Here is a 16,122-nt window from a genome sequence, read left to right as displayed (position 1 = left end):
GTGAGGGCATGCTGACGACGCCACTACCCAGTGGCTAGAGTGTTCAGGCAGTGCTCCAACTAACTCCAGGTGTCCAAGGTCCAATGTCGCAGGAGACTCCACCTCTCCAGGGTCCCAGTGACAGCAATATGTCACATGATAGGTCTGGAAATCACCTCCAACTGTGTGGCCGGTGGCTTTGAAGGTCACAGTGGTCTTCAATTTCAATGCCTCCGGTTCTTTTCAGGGCTCAGTGGGGGACCTGTGCGGCGTTTCTCAATCAGCTGTACACAGTTGTGTCAAGGTCGTGACTGATGCTATCGTTATACACTTCCACACTTTCATCCAGTTCCAGACAGACGAGGTGAGCAAGGTGGAGAGAGCACAAGGCATCGCTGCGATGGCTGGGTTCCCCCACACACTCTGAGACCACTGAACTTTGCGAGAAACAGGCACCCGACTAAAGCTCTCCGCATAGGTCCATGCCATTTCTGCACTTACCCTTGCTGACTGCAGCAGATCATTGAACCTTTTGTGCCACTGAAACCACGTGCAGTGAACCACGCCATGCCCACTGCCCAGGCCTTCTTGGGCACACCTAGAATATTGTGAACAGGTTTGGTCCCCTTATCTAAGGAAAGATGTACTGGCTTTGGAGGCAGTCCAGAGAAGGTTCACTCGGTTGATCCCAGGGCTGAAGGGATTTTCTTATGAGGAGAGGCTGAGTAGGTTGAGCCTGTACTCATTGGAGTTTAGAAGAATGAGGGGCGACCTTATTGAAACATAAAAGATTCTTAGGGGGCTTGACAGGGTAGATGCTGAAAGGTTGTTTCCCCTTTTGGGAGAGTCTAGGACCAGAGAGCATAATCTCAGAGTAAGGGGTCGCCCATTTAAGACAGAGATGACGGGGAATTTCTTCTCTCAGAGAGTAGTGAATCTGTGGAGCTCTTTACCGCAGAGGGCCGTAGAGGCTGGGTTGTTAAGTATATTCAAGGCTGAGATAGACAGATTTTTAATCAGTAAGGGAATCAAGGGTTATGGGGAAAAGGCAGGAAAGTGGAGTTGAAGATTATCAGATCAGCCATGATCTCATTGAATGATGGAGGAATTGAATCGATGGGCCGAATGGCCTACTTCTGTCCCTACGTCTTATGGTCAGGTGGGGTGGCCTTCTCTCGCCATCCCTGGGCATTAGTATATGCTGCCTGGTACTAACCTCCTCCACCAGCACTCCCAGGCACTCATCTTGAGAAACGGTGGGTGCAGTGGGGAGGAGAGACACAGAGTGCCCACCCGCCTTGCCCTCCCGCCTTCAATGACCATCAGGTGCTGAGGCCATCACTGTGCACCAGGACATTTGTTGGACTGCTTCCAAACAGCTCCCTCAGCCTCCCCCACAACTCCTGGCAGCCTTCAGGGAGCTGCCTCTTCCATTTTTGAACACCCCGCTGGGTCCCCATTGGAACCAGCATTGGATATGTTCCCACCCCCGCGCATGGAAAATAAATCCGGCAGTCACGTTTCACGCTGGGCGGGCCTTAATTGGCCACCCAGTATAAGATGGTGTTCACAGTGCGAACTCGGCCGGGAGCAGGTTTTGCATCCACTTACAGCCACGTCGATTTCAGGCGCACCCCGAGGGTAGAACTCAGGCCCTGTTCTTTTCCTTTGACTGGAAGGTCTTCTTGGGACTTTGTTTTTTTGTCCCACTCACTGGTTTCTGCGACCTTCTCTTGTTCTTATGGGAAATCTGCTTTCTGCAGTCCCCTCTCCTGTCCAGCTCCTCCTGGCTCCTGGTTTGAACTGAACTGAAACTATTGTTCTGTTTTTCTCTGTCTCTGTGGGTCCCTCTCTCTGAACCCCTGTTGCTAGGCAACAGCACAAGTTTTTCTACCTTGTGTTTGTTTTAACTTCCATTGAAGTGTCATAAAACCTCATTAGAATGCAGGCATCTTTTAAAGTGAAACCAAAACTCAAGTTCCCCCTTTCTTAACACCAATACAGGAACACAAATTAAACTTAAACTTAAAGCTAAAACTCATTCCCAACACCCACAAATACAAATATAATTTACTTAAACTATCTCTAGTTCCTAACACAAGTGACTGACTCGCGTGCAAGGACATTGTTTTACACATTCAAAGGAAACCCTTGGCCACCAGAATCCTAGCAGGTTGCCAGTGAAAGCCTGCTTCCAGCCAGGATGCATACTTGCACAATGAATCACAGAGGGAGTGATAAATTGGACTAAGGAGCAGCACAGTACAAACTCAAGATGTTAACATTTACATGCACAACACAAGAGGGAATAAATGCATTACACAAACATGTATGTAAAGAGAAGCAAGAAATGGCCACCAGGCCCAACCTATTCATGAAATGGTGCAATATCATGCACCATCACCCTATCCCTTAACAGTCTCTCAGGAGACAAAGGGGAAAAGAGCAAAGAACTGCAATCATTCAGGAGATGAGGAAAGAACTGCAATCATTCAGGAGATGAGGAAAGAACTGCAATCATTCAGGAGATCAGGAAAGAACTGCAATCATTCAGGAGGTGAGGAAAGAACTGCAATCATTCAGGAGAAACTCTGGGGAATTGCTCCCCAATCCATAACCAAGCAAGGCACAGGGAAATTGCAGTCATCCATTATGCTTCAAAAGCGAATAACTAACAACTTATGCTCTATAAATTGGAATCTTCTTTCTTTTCAGGAATTTGCCAAGTTCCCTTCTAAAGAATGTCTAGGACATCTGGTCCAGCTTTAAAATTATGTATCATTCTGGTCACCCTACTTCAATGGTCACAACTATTAGTGTAATCTTGAAATAAAAATGGAAAACAAAACTGCTACTTATTGTATTCAAGCAACTAGGGGGAGACAGTGTTGTAGGGGTAATGTTACTGGACTAGTAATCCCAAGGCCCAGGCTCTAGGGACATGGGTTCAAATCCCACCACGCCAGCTGGCGGAATTTAAATTCAATTAATAATCTGGAACATAAAGCTAGTCTCAGTAATGGTGACCATGACAACTATCATCAATTGCTGTAAAAACTCATCTGGTTCACTAATATCCTTTATATGTGACTTCAGAAATATGGTTGACTCTTAACAGGCATCTCAAATGGCCTAGCAATCCATTCAGTTCAAGGGCAATTAAGGATCGGCAACAAACGGCCTTGCAAGCGACACCCACATTCCACGAAAGAAAAAGAAAACTATTTATTGCTAAAGACTGAATACTAGGGGCTGGATTTTCCTGGTCCTAATTGCACGGCAATGGTGGAGAGTCCAAGAAGAAAATGGTCGCCGTCCTGCACAGCTGAAACTCCTGCCTCCGATTCTGCCTTCTCCCAATTTCTAATGAACAGGGGAGGGAGCAGGCCAGCTCCTATAAAGGACCTAATTTATATCATTGTGGGCTCATTAAAAGCCCATTTCTGGTAAGTTTTTCAGCGAGTCTGGTAGATTTCAGCAATTGCCTGGTGTCAGACCAGCTGCCTGGAGGTGGGGACATGTCACAGAAGCAGGAAGACTTTTAAAAGGTAAGTAAAAATGATTTTTTAAAGTTTGCATCCTTTGTAGGTGAAGTTCCATTACAGGTCAGGAGAGGAGCCAGCATTAAAAACACTGCTAGCTCAGTGGTCATTCCCCCTTCTCCCTTCTGGCATCACACGAGCATCAGAAGAATGGGAAAGGCTGTTTGGACTCCACCTGACCGCTAGGAAGGCTGCAGCTGGAAATGGATGCTGCACCCTGAGAAATTGAGGCCAGTGGAGATGAGGAGCTGCAGTCTGTCCAGGAAGGGCAGAACGTCGGGTATCAGGAGGCCAGAGGAGAGGGACAAGGGACATGAAGCAGAAGGACCCTAAGCACAGGATCTACAGGTAGAGGCAAAGAGAATTGTAGGTGACTGAGGTCCAGTGGCAAAAGATACTGCAACTCTCTAGACAGATATCTGTCCCTCATCAGCTGTGGACCTCAACGGCATCTCACAGTGACAGGTGCTCTCTTTACCGATGCTGGATTCCACATCGGAATCACAACTGATGGGGAAACGCAGGCTCAGTGGGCACTGGGTCAGGTGGCACCCTGCAATACCCTAAGGCACAGGGAGATGACCCTGAACAGAGTGGTGTCCCTGCTGCATGACGAGGTGGCATCCTCATGCCACCCTCAGGGAAGAGGACATCTCTCCTCTCCCTTATGGGTGCCAGGCCTCCAGGTCCCATGTGCCATCTTGGGTCCCTGTGGTGCAGTAGCAGGCTTTGGCACAAACTCTCTCCCTTAGGGAAATCAGCAGCCTCAGTGATGGCTGCCATGGGTGTCTAAAACCTGCCTCCATTCCTGCCTCCCCACAAGCCTTAATTGGACAGGAAACCTGTCTCCATATCAATTAAGGATTCATCCCTAGGAAAATCCAAAACACAGTGAGGCATCTATCAGAGGCGAGTTTCTGAAACAAAAGCAGAGGCTACTCCTGTTTCCCATCTCCAATGGTAAAATCCAATGCTAGATGTGCAACTGTTGTATTTTTATAGTGCCAGAATAATAATAGCACTCAAATAATTTACCTTGTCATAATGTCGAAAGGCTTCAAGAAGCGATTTGAAATTATGGAAGTTAGTTTTCATCAAATGCTGGCGAAGAATATTGAAAGTCCCTTGATCCCTGTCTTTCTCCCGGAGGAATTTGGTAGGGTTCCTATAGTAAATAAGGTCCCCAACACCTGAAAAATAATGCATTCATTGAGATGAGGCCAAACAATTTTTTGTTTGGATGAGCAGCAATATGCGATTTATCTCTACAACAGTGTAGCGTTCAGAATTTATTTATACATCAAGATGCAAATTCTTTCATATGATTATTTGTTTGCAGTTGGCATTGTCAAATATACAACTACAGGGCTTCATTGTATTTCCACCTGATTTTACTCTTTGCATCCAATGTAATGCTTTTGTTGTCGCTAACTATGCAGCCATCCTAAGCTAGGTCCCCTGGTCAGATATGTTAGTTTACTTTTGACATAAAGTTAGCATATTAATCATGCCTGCTTTCCATCATTACAATAATTTCAATTCTAAATATAACTTGGATCATTCCCTTGAAGTAAATGATGATCTACAGTAGCAATTTAAAAATAAGTTTTACTCCATTACAGCTGAAAACCTTGACATAGAGCTTTTCCATCTCCTACATTACAAAAACTGCTACAACACAGAACAGATTTTGCTTTTCATCCAGATACTTGGGGTGGAATTTTCCATTCTGGAGACTAAGTCCAGTGGTGGGCAAGAAAGTCGGCATGATTCCCACTGGGCAGCAAGGCAGGTGAACGCGCACGATCTCCTGCTTTTCAGCTCATTATTTATACATCAGCGAGGAGCTCAGCGAATCTTATGGCAGGGTGGGCAGGAAGTCGCCCACTCTGCTCTAACCTCATGGGGGTCAAAGATCCTGGTGCCATATCTAAAAGGCATTAAAAACCATTCACTCATTGCAGGCCAGGAATTCTGCATCACTCCTCCAGAGTTCTTGCAGCCGCAGCTCATTCTGGAGAAGCTGGCAGATGTGAGCAAACACATCACAGGACATATGAGGGTGCCTCTGGCATTGCCTTTCACTCATCTCTAGAAAAGATGAGTGAATGCTTGCCGTTGCAGTGGGCCATGCTCGCCAGCATCTTGACCTTATAGAGGCCCCGCTGCCTTTTGCTGCTCATGCCCTTGCCCCTCCTGGCCCTGTGCCAACCAGCAACTTGCCCTCCTTCTCGTCACTTAGTACCAAGGCAGGGTTGCCTGCAGCCTGCATCATCATTGTTTCAGTGGATGTGTGAACGAATTGAAGTGATACATCAAGTAATTGTGTCCTTTACAGGTTTCCCTCCATCTCAAAGCTAGCAGGCAAGTGTTAAGCCCTTCATCTGGCCCCCGTCTAGACATAGCACCCCACCACACCCCTTCCAGGTAAAGGACATCCTGGAGAGCCAGAGATGAGTGTTCCTCCTACCTTACATGAATGTGTAAAGAGACATTGCTGTTTGACCCGAGTGATGAGAGCCATGTGCAAGAAGCCTCAAGTGAACACTTTTCCACTTGTCCCCACTACCCTCGAAACTCTATAGAGACACCATTTGCTTGGCAACATAGAAAGAGTAACCACATTGTCTCTTGTCAGCCATGACCATTCACCCAGGAGGTTAGAGATTTGGAGTCGCAAGTTGGCTGCCCTCCACCAGCTGTGCCCCTTGGAGGCATCCACCTGCCTCCCTCCCTTCATTCCTGCCTCTGACTGCAGACGATGGCAAATGGCACAGAATGAATGGCAGCTGCAGACCTTGCTGGTATCTCGATATTATGAGACCCACAAGTCGGAAAAAAACCTGCTGCAATGTGAGCTTAGCCACAGAGAGGAGAACACAGGTGAGCATCACTGAGATCCAGTTGCCTCATAATTATTAGGGTGTCCCTTTAGTTGGCCACTTGTGCTGACCTTGAACTCCACACATCCGAAAAGATCCTCCACCCACTTCTCACTCATTGACTAGGTGTGTGGTCAAAATCAATTTGGAAAAAGCGGTACGCATTACCTTTCAAACTCGCTCAATCACCTTCCACCCTCTTCCTGTCACCCACCAACTCCCCCCACCACCACAGACCCACTCAGTATCACCATTCCTCTCCCCTTTGTCACCCTTGAACATCTTCCCATTACCGGGGACCCTATCATGATCCATCTCCACATGCCTTCCCTCCCCTCAGAGCTGACATCTGTTACCATCCCCATGCTCACCCTGATCCTTCCTCCTCCAGTTATCCGAGCCATCTGTCTAGTCCCCTTCCATGACCCACCCAATGACAGCTCACCTACTAGATTCTCACCCTGGACCTGCCATCCTACCGCATCCAACTCCTCCCTCTGACTGTGACTGTTCCCTCCTATCACCAATACCCTGAGTTCTCCCCCCAGGATCCCACTGTCGAAAGCACTGACCCTGCCCTCTAAGACACTCCCCCCACCTCTTCCTCGGACAGCCCCTCCCCCACCACTACTTCCCTGGACACTCTACGCTCTCCCCTAACCCCATCAGTTCCTGGACACTCTCCCCCACTTCCCTGGACATTCCCCCCAGCAAACCTTCACCCGCCACTCTCCCCACCGTTCCCCCGTAAGCCTGCCTCCCCTGTGCAGCATTCACTCCACCTTTCCAACTTCCCCCCCTCATCCCGTCCAGCCTTCACCTGCCTCCCGTTTCCAGCCTTGGCGCATCGTTTGCTACCAGCACTCGAGTGAAATTCTGCAAGGTCCCCAAAAACGTGAAAACAACATCTATTGACCTCAAAGTTGTGGAAGTGAAGCTCACCAGGTGCATGCCACTTATATACAGTCGTAAAACCAAACGTTCTAAATTCTCGCTGGCGGGGAGCTTAGTTTGGAGGGTGAACTTAATCCCAGCAAGGTAGCCTTTTAATGAGCAAGCATGAGATGCTAATGTGTGCAAATGGGATTCCCAACATTGTTCATTGGGAAGCTTGATCCTCCTTTAACCCGCCTTGAAAGTTGGGGGAACAAAATTCCAACATTTTAATCCATCGTTGGGAAACAGATTTTTTGCCTCCCGCCAAATTAAGTGCTTCCGCCGGCCAGAATTCCCATTTCTGGTGGAAGCATAAAGTGCTGTTTTCCTAAAGTCTAAATCTATTAACAACTGGAATACTGCTTCCATATCTAAGGAGGATTCTGTGCACAAAATTGAAAAGGAAACAAAAATATGCTTCTCCCTCAATGCCAGAGGCCAAATTTTCAAAGTGGGATTGGGAACCCAACACCCAGATGAATTTCATGTCCCAATCCTTGAACTGTGTCACAATCCCGATGTCTCCAGGAGACAAAAGCTGCCTGCCCAGCACCAGTGCCAAAGGAAGACAGCAGCCACGTTGGGGGATCTCTCTGTCTTATCAAAATGAGCAGACATTTCCTTAGAAGGCCAGCAGTGTTGACATTGAGAGAAGGGTCAAGCAGGCAAAATGTATGTAGAATGATCAAACCCGAACAAGTAAGTCCATGAAAGTTCAATTTTCCTTAACTGCAGAGAAAGTTTATGATGTCCTCGCGATGAACCCGACAGCTGGACTCTAAGGTGAATGAAACTGTTCGGCTTTTGCTGAATTAAGCATTGAAAATCGCAGTCTCCGGCCCCTTAACAAGCTTTTTAAGGATCTTAATGGCCCATTAATTGACAGCAAACGAGCTCCCCAATCCCTGCACGCACCCCACCCCCACCTGCCCTTTGTAAATTCAAAGCTGTCCAGATGGCCTCTAGAACTGCGATTTTGAAATTGGGTCCCAATACTGCAGGTATTTGAAAATCTGACACTAGATCTCTTCCTTGTATTTTGTCTAGATAATATGGTCCCGCTCCTCCAAATACTTTTCTCTTTCTTCATCTGCACATTCTATTTTTTATTCTTTCAAAGGATATGGGTGCTTCTGGCTAGGCCAATATTTGTTACCCATCCCTAATTGCCCTTGAAAAAGTGCTGGTGAGCTGCCTTCTTGAACTGCTACAATCCATGTGGTGTAGATACACCACAGTGTTGTTAGGGAGGGAGTTCCAGGATTTTGACTCAACAACAGTAAAGGAACAGCGATATGGTTCCAAGTCAGTATGATGTGTGGGTTGGAGGGGAACTTCCAGCTGGTATTGTACCCATGCATCTGCTGCCCTTGTCCTTCTAGGAAGTAGAGGTGCAGGTTTGGAAGGTGCTGTTGAAGGAGCCTTAGTGAGTTGATGCAGTGGATCTTGTAAGTGGTACACACTGCTGCTACTCTGCATTAGTGGCGGAGGGAGGGAGCGTTCAAGTTGGTGGATAGGTTGCCGAACAGGCTGGCTGCTTTGTCCTGGATGGTGTCAAGCTTCTTGAGTGTTGTTGGAGCTTCACTGAACCAGGCAAGTGGAGAGTATTCCAGCACACTCCTGACTGCTGCCTTGTAGATGGTGGACAGGCTTTGGGGAGTCAGGAGGTGAGTTACTCTCTGCAGAATTCCTAGCTTCTGATCTGCTCTTGTAGCCACAGTATTTGAATGTCTGGACCAGTTCAGGTTATGGTCAATGGTAACCCTCAAGGTGTTGATAGTGGGGGATTCAGTGATGGTAATGCCATTGAATGTCAAGGGGCGATGGTTAGATTCTCTCTTGTTGGAGATGGTCATTATCTGGCACATTTGTGGCACGAATGTTACTTCACTATGTTCCCATTATATTAAAATCAAGTTTAATTGCACAGACTCTGACTCTAACTCACTCTTTCACAGGGCCTCAAAACTGTGGAACATTCTCCCTCCCTCTTAAAGGCAGTAATACAAAGGGATGGAACTAAGTTATGTTACAGTTGTACAGGCCTCTGGTTCAACCCTATCTAGTTTACTGCATTTAGTTCTGGGCCTCACACCTCAAGAAGGATATATTGACCTAGCATGGGTGCAGTGCAGATTCATCAGAATGATAACAGGGCCAAAAGAGGTAAAGTATTCAAACAGGTTACATAGACAAGGCTCATGTTCCCTGGAATCTAGAAGTTTAAGAGGTGATCTAATGAGCTGTTTACGATGATCAAAAGATTTGATAAGTGGATAGTTTCTCTCTATCTACCCTATTTCCTCTGGTTGGGCATCCAGAACAAGGGGGCATAGCCTTAAAGTAGAGCAAGACCATTCAGGGGTGATGTTAAAAAATATTTCTTACAAATGTTAGTGAAATCTAGAACTCTATCCCCCAAAAAGCTATTGGGGTAGATGAAGTTATGATACAGATCAGTCTTAATCTAATTGGATGGTGTAAGGGGCTGAATGGCCTACCATGTTCCTATGTTTTTTCTTGTTTCTTCACCTTCAGGCTTTTAAAACCAAGTGTGGAATCAACAAAACACTGTTTCATGATTTACCATGTCTTCTTTTTCACTTTCTTCAACCTTGGTAGGATCTTACCCTTTGGGCTTTGGCCCTTCAAATTGGTTTTTCAGCATATTAAAAAACATTTCTGACAATCCCTCAAAATATAACACACCAACTGAAATAACCTCATCAATGCCACAGATAACTCTTCTAATAGTTCAGTATCGCTCATACCAACATTATTAAATCCTTTAACACCACACATCTAATTACTGATAACAGCTTCAGTGTCAACTGTAATAACACCTTCCTATGTTCTAAAAAAACAAGTAAAATCTGGCATGAGCTGCAAAACGTAATGTTTTTGGCTCTACTATACTTTCTCTGCTTTCACGGTATTAGATATATATATATATATATATGTATAAAAGTAGATCATATTAATAGAAACTAGTACTATAAATTCAGAAACTAGTACTATAAATGTCTCTACATAAGCAAAATAATCATGATTTAACATTCTTATAAAGGAGCTTGCGGACGCATTCTTCGACTGTGCTAAGAAACCCAAATCAAAATTACTATCGGAAACCCCTGCATTTATTACTCAATTACTCAATTTGCTTCATCTTTAATATATGACCCAAAGAAATACTTCTTGCATTTATACATTGACCTTTCACGACCTTGGAACACTCAAGTACTTCTAAAAGTGTAATGCTGTACTTCAAGAAACATGGCAGCTTTACATCATGGAGAACACTTACCCAATCACACTGCCATCAATGCCTAATAACTAACCGAAACAAAAACCAAATATTCCCTGGCTGCGAAATCATTCATGTGTTTGTGACCGCCAAGCTTGGCCAACACACTCCTAGCAGGCCTCCCACATTCCACCCTCCATAAACTTCAGGTCATCAAAAAACTCTGCTGCCTGTATCCCTACTCATCCCAAGTCCCATTCACCCATCACCCCTGTGCTCGCTGATCTACCTGATGGTTACCAGTAAAGCAATGCCTTGATTTTAAAATTTTCATCCTTGTTTTCAAAGCCTCCATAACCCACTCTCTGTAATCTCCTCCAGCCCCACAACACTCCGAGATATCTGCACTCATCTAATTCTGACCTCTTGAGCATCCCTAATTCTAATTGTTCTAACATTGTTGTCCATGCCTTCAGGTGCTCAGGCTCCAAGATCTGGAATTTTCTCCCTAAACCTCTTCCCCTCTCTATCTTTTATTCTTCCTTTAAGGTGCACCTTAAAACCTACAGCTTGCACCAAGCTTTTGGTCATCTTGCCAAATGTCTCCTTACATAGCTAGTTAAATCTTGTTTTGTAAGTGCTCCTGTGAAGTGCCTGGGATGTTTTATTACATTAGAGATGCTAAATAAATAAAAGTTGTTATTATATTGTGGCACAACAGGGTAAAGAGCGTGCTCCAAGGTTCCCCGATATTGCTCTGGATGCCTTGGTGGTGGAAGTGGACAGGAGGAGAGAGGTCATCTTTCCACAAGAATCTATCAGGTCCTGCAAACTGTACTAAGACACAAGGAGCAGACAGTCATGGTGGTCAATCCCAGGAGTCTAGCCCCTGGAAACAATGCTGTAAGTTCAATAACCTCGCATGAGTGGTCAAGATTGTGGGAGTGAGGATTCACACATCACCTGCATACTCAGGATCAGCATACAATAAGTTAAAGCAGCTTTCTGTTGAGAATGGGTAGCATTATAGAAGCCAGTCTAAAGCAGGGATATCTTCTCAGTACAAGAAGCTGATGGGATACCTAAAATTCACTCATCTGTGTCTTTGATGGTCTATAAGATGTTGATCAGGTCACTTGTGTTTATAATAATAAAATTATGACATGAGGCCAAGGTAACAGAATGTCAGGAGCTTAGAGGAGATTGAGAAGAGTTAAAAGTATTTTGCTGGCTCCATATTATTATTCTGATGTCACTTTTTTATCTAATAAATATATATAATAAAAGGAGTTGCTATGGATACCCGCACAGGCCCCAGTTATGGCTGTCTTTTTGTTGGGTATGTGGAACATTCCTTGTTCCAGTTCCGCTCAGTTTGGGCTCCATCAGGGCCACTCAGCTCTTGACCTCATTACAGCCTTGGTTTAAACGTTGACAAAAGAGCTGAACTCTCGAGGTGAGGTGAGAGTGACTGTCCTTGACATCAAGGCAGCATTTGACTGAGTGTGGCATGAAAGAGCCCTAGCAAAACTGGAGTCAATGGAATCAGGGGGAAAACTCTCTGCTGTTTGGAGTCATACCTAATACAAAGGAAGATGGTTGTGGTTGTTGGAGGTCAATCATCTCAGCTCCAGGACATCACTGCAGGAGTTCCTCAGGGTAGTGTCCTAGGCCCAACCATCTTCAGCTACTTCATCAACGACCTTCCTTCCATCATAAGGTCAGAAGTGGGGATGTTCGCTGATGATTACACAATATTCAGCACCATTCGCAACTCCTCAGATACTGAAGCAATCCATGTCCAAATGTAGAAAGACCTGGACAATATCAAGGCTTGGGCTGACAAGTGGCAAGTAACATTCATGCCACACAAATGCCAGGCAATGACCATCTCCAACAAGGGAGAATCTAACCATCACCCCTCGACATACAATGGCATTACCATCACTGAATCCCCCACTATTAACATTCTGGGGGTTACCACTGACCAGAAACTGAACTGATCGAGCCATATAAATACTGTGGCTACGAGAGCAGATCAGAGGTTAGGAATCCTGCAGCGAGTAACTCACCTCCTAGCCCCCCAAAACCTGTCCACCTTCTACAAGGTACAGGTCAGGAGTGTGATATGTATTCTCCACTTGTCTGGAGAAGTGCAGCTCCAACAATACTCACAAAGGTTGACACCAGGGGAAGTGATGGTGTAGTGGTATTGTCACTGGACTGATAATCCAGAGACCAGGGTTTGAATCCCACCATGGCAGATGGTGGAATTTGAATTCAATAAATATCTGCAATTAAAAGTCGAATGATGACCATGAAACAATTGTCATAAAAACCCATCTGGTTCACTAAAGCCCTTTCGGGAAGGAAATCTGTTGTCCTCACCTGGTCTGGCCTACATGTGACTCCAGACCCACAGCAATGTGGTTGACTCTTAAAAAATGCCTTCTGAACAAGGGCAATTAGAGATGGGCAACTAGCCAGCGACACCCACATCCCATAAACGCAACTGCACATCCAAATACTTATTACATGTTAGGAGGGTTTCTGCGTCCACCACCCTTTCAGGCAGTGCGTCCCACATTACTGTGTGTAAAAGTTGCTCATCACTTCACCTGTCAACCTCATGCCCCTTACCTTAAATCAATGCCACCAAGTTCCTCATCCCTCTGCCAAGGAGAAAAGTTCCTTTCTGTCAACCCTATCTATGCCCCTCATAATGTTATAAAGCTCAATAATGTCACCCCTCAATCTCCTCTGCTCCAGGGGAAATAACCCCAGTCTATGCTATGTCTCCTCATAACTCAAAGTCTCCAGCCCAGTCAGCATCCTGGTCAACGACCTCTGCACTCTCTCCACTCCAATCACATCCCATATCACAACTGCACGCAGAACTATAGCTGTGGCCTAGGTAGTGTTTTCTGCACTTGCAACATGACCTCCCTGTTCCTATATTCTATTCCTTGGCTAATAAAGGCAAGTAAAGGCATTTACCTTCTTAAACGCCTTATGCACCTGTCCCGCTACCTTAACGGGCATGTCGACAGGCCCAGCAAGGCCCCTCTGATCCTCCTTACTTTCCACGGTCCCACCATTCCTCGTGTATTCCCATACCTTGTTTCTCCTGCCCAAGTGCATCACCTCACACTTATCCACAAAACATTCCATTTGGCATTCCTTATGCCATCTGACCAGCCTGTCTGTATCCGCCTGTAATGTTAGGGTCTCCTCCTGACTATTTGCCACCCCACCAATATTTGTCTCCATAGGTTCTGGAAGGTTGAGCACATAATGAGCCAAGGGGAAAGGGATGAAATGTGTCACTCTGTGCACGCTAACTGATCCACTGTCCTTGTTGTTCATTTCAGCATCATCAGAGCCTGTCCACTAGGAGCAATTCCAGATGCCCTCTCTCACACATGAGGGCCCTCAACTGTCACCTGCGTCACACCATTTCTGCGAGGCAGGCACCAGCACAGATACTAGCACATCAGTGGGCATTGCAACATCGGCTAGTGGCCTGGGGCACAGTGCAGAGGGCACTTCACATTCGCTGGAGGAAATGGCACGGACAGAGAGTGCCGATGGCACCAGTGGTCGAAGGACTGCCGGGGACCAGGCACATGCTGAATCGGTGTGTGATGATGCGCCTCTGGAGTCGTCTGCAACGCAGCAGCTGCAGGAAATACAGCCAGGTGTGCGGGAGCATCTGGGAGTGTTGCATGAGACTATGCTTCGCTTGGTGTCCATGGTGGAGGAGTCCACGCGGAGCATCAGTGATGCATTGAGCCTCATGGCAAAGCATCATGCTTCCTCCATGGAGAGAGTGGCAACTCTCGTGGAGAGGGGCTTCCAGGAGAACAAGCAGCTTCTCCTGGGGTTACGCTCGGACCTGCAAGCCCTCACAGCGCCAGTGGCCGCAGCTGGTCATTGCCAATGTGGGAGATGGTGTGGGCTTCAAGCTTCCCAGCTCATTGTCCATCCATTGACGGTGAGCAGGGAGGTCCAGGGCAACCTCACGTTGGCGCAGCAGCTGCCTGTCGTCTCTGTGGGCTCCTCTCAGGGCGCTCTGGATGAGGGCAACAGCTGCTCCGCCCCTCTCCCAGTGACCACTTCATTGGGTGAGGCTGCAACGACTTGGGACATGCCAGCTGTGGAACTGGCAGATCCCTCCCAGGCGGGGCCAGCACTGGCTCCATGGGCCAGAGGATGGCCACCAAGTTCATCAAGGCCAGCAGGACAGCAGGGTCAGCAGACTGTCTCAGATGCCACTCCGAGCGATGGGGCGGCATCAAGATGTAGCACCCGGAAACGTAAACATAAGGCACCTTAGGCACAACATGTGTTTATCAGTGGTGCTTTTGTGTTGGCCCGAGATTAGGGAATTATTATTTGTTTATGCTTGGAAAACGTTTTGGTTTGATTTTGTGTGACCTTATGATGGTGAAAATTAAAACCAGATGTGTTACAATAGCTGAGGGTGGCTCCTTCGTTCTGCATTCATATGTTTAACATACATGTCATGAGTGTTTGAGTGGACATTGAAGTTTATATCCAAAGCCCTTAGTTGCAGCTGATGAAGTGGCAGGTGTAGCACTTAAGTGTCTAGTGTGGAAGCGCCAGGCAAGACTGGCCCTCTTGATCCATTTGTGTGGAGCTAGCTGAAGGTTCATTGCATTAAAGTCTCCCAGGTGACCCTGACGCTCCCGGGTCAGCGTTTAGCCCCTCATCATTCCCCTGTGCTTCCTCATCCTCAGAATCAGTGCTGGACTCATCGTGTGCAGCCGCATCCACTGCGTCAGCATCTTCATTGTCCACTGCGAGCCCCCTTTTCAGCGCAATATTGTGGAGAGCACAGCATGCAACACACATGATCTGGGGGGTACAGGAGTGCGCCCCCTGAACGGTCCAGGCATCGGAAGCGCATCTTGAGAAGACCGATGGCTCTCTCCACCACAGCCCTTGTGGAGGCGTGGCTCCTATTGTACCACTGCTCAGCTTCTGTTCTTGGATGGCGGAGAGGCGTCATGAGCCACCTTCTGAGGGGATAGCCCCTGTCACCCAGCAGCCATCCATCCAGCCGGGCTGGAGCACTGAAGAGACCCAGCACCTGGGAGTGTCTCAGGATGTAGGTGTCGTGGGAGCTGCCTGGGTACCTTGCACAGGCTTGTAGAATCAGCATCCTGTGGTCACACACTATTTGCACGTTCATGGAGTGAAAGCCCTTCCTGTTGACGAAGGCACTGGGCTCACCTGCTGGCGCCTTGATGGCCACATGTGTACAGTCTATAGCACCCTGGACGCGGGGGAAGCCAGCAATCGCTGCGAAGCTTCTGGCTCGCTGTGTCTGGCTTGCCTGGTCCCAACGGAAGTGGATGAAAGTCAATGCACACCTGAACAGAGCGTCTGTAACCTGCTTGACAAGTGTGGACAGCTGACTGGGAGACACTGCAAAGATAACCCACCGAGCCCTGGAAGGAGCCAGAGGTATAAAAGTTGAGGGCAACTGTGACCATCAGAGCCACTGGCATGGGGT

General features: G+C 47.0%; 1 protein-coding gene across 3 annotated transcripts in view; it reads right to left on the bottom strand.

Moving 5' to 3' along the window:
* efhb (EF-hand domain family, member B) overlaps positions 1-16,122 on the bottom strand; it is a 95,041-nt gene that overhangs the window by 22,551 nt on the left and 56,368 nt on the right. For all 3 annotated transcript variants that reach the window (XM_078534846.1, XM_078534860.1, XM_078534855.1), the window contains one exon: positions 4,557-4,711. In XM_078534846.1, coding sequence (XP_078390972.1) covers positions 4,557-4,711 — 155 coding nt within the window. The remainder of the gene's footprint in view (positions 1-4,556; positions 4,712-16,122) is intronic.

This window comes from Cetorhinus maximus, chromosome 3 (assembly GCF_964194155.1).
Source record: "Cetorhinus maximus chromosome 3, sCetMax3.hap1.1, whole genome shotgun sequence".
Taxonomy (NCBI): domain Eukaryota; kingdom Metazoa; phylum Chordata; class Chondrichthyes; order Lamniformes; family Cetorhinidae; genus Cetorhinus; species Cetorhinus maximus.
This window is presented reverse-complemented; position numbering and strand designations above follow the sequence as displayed.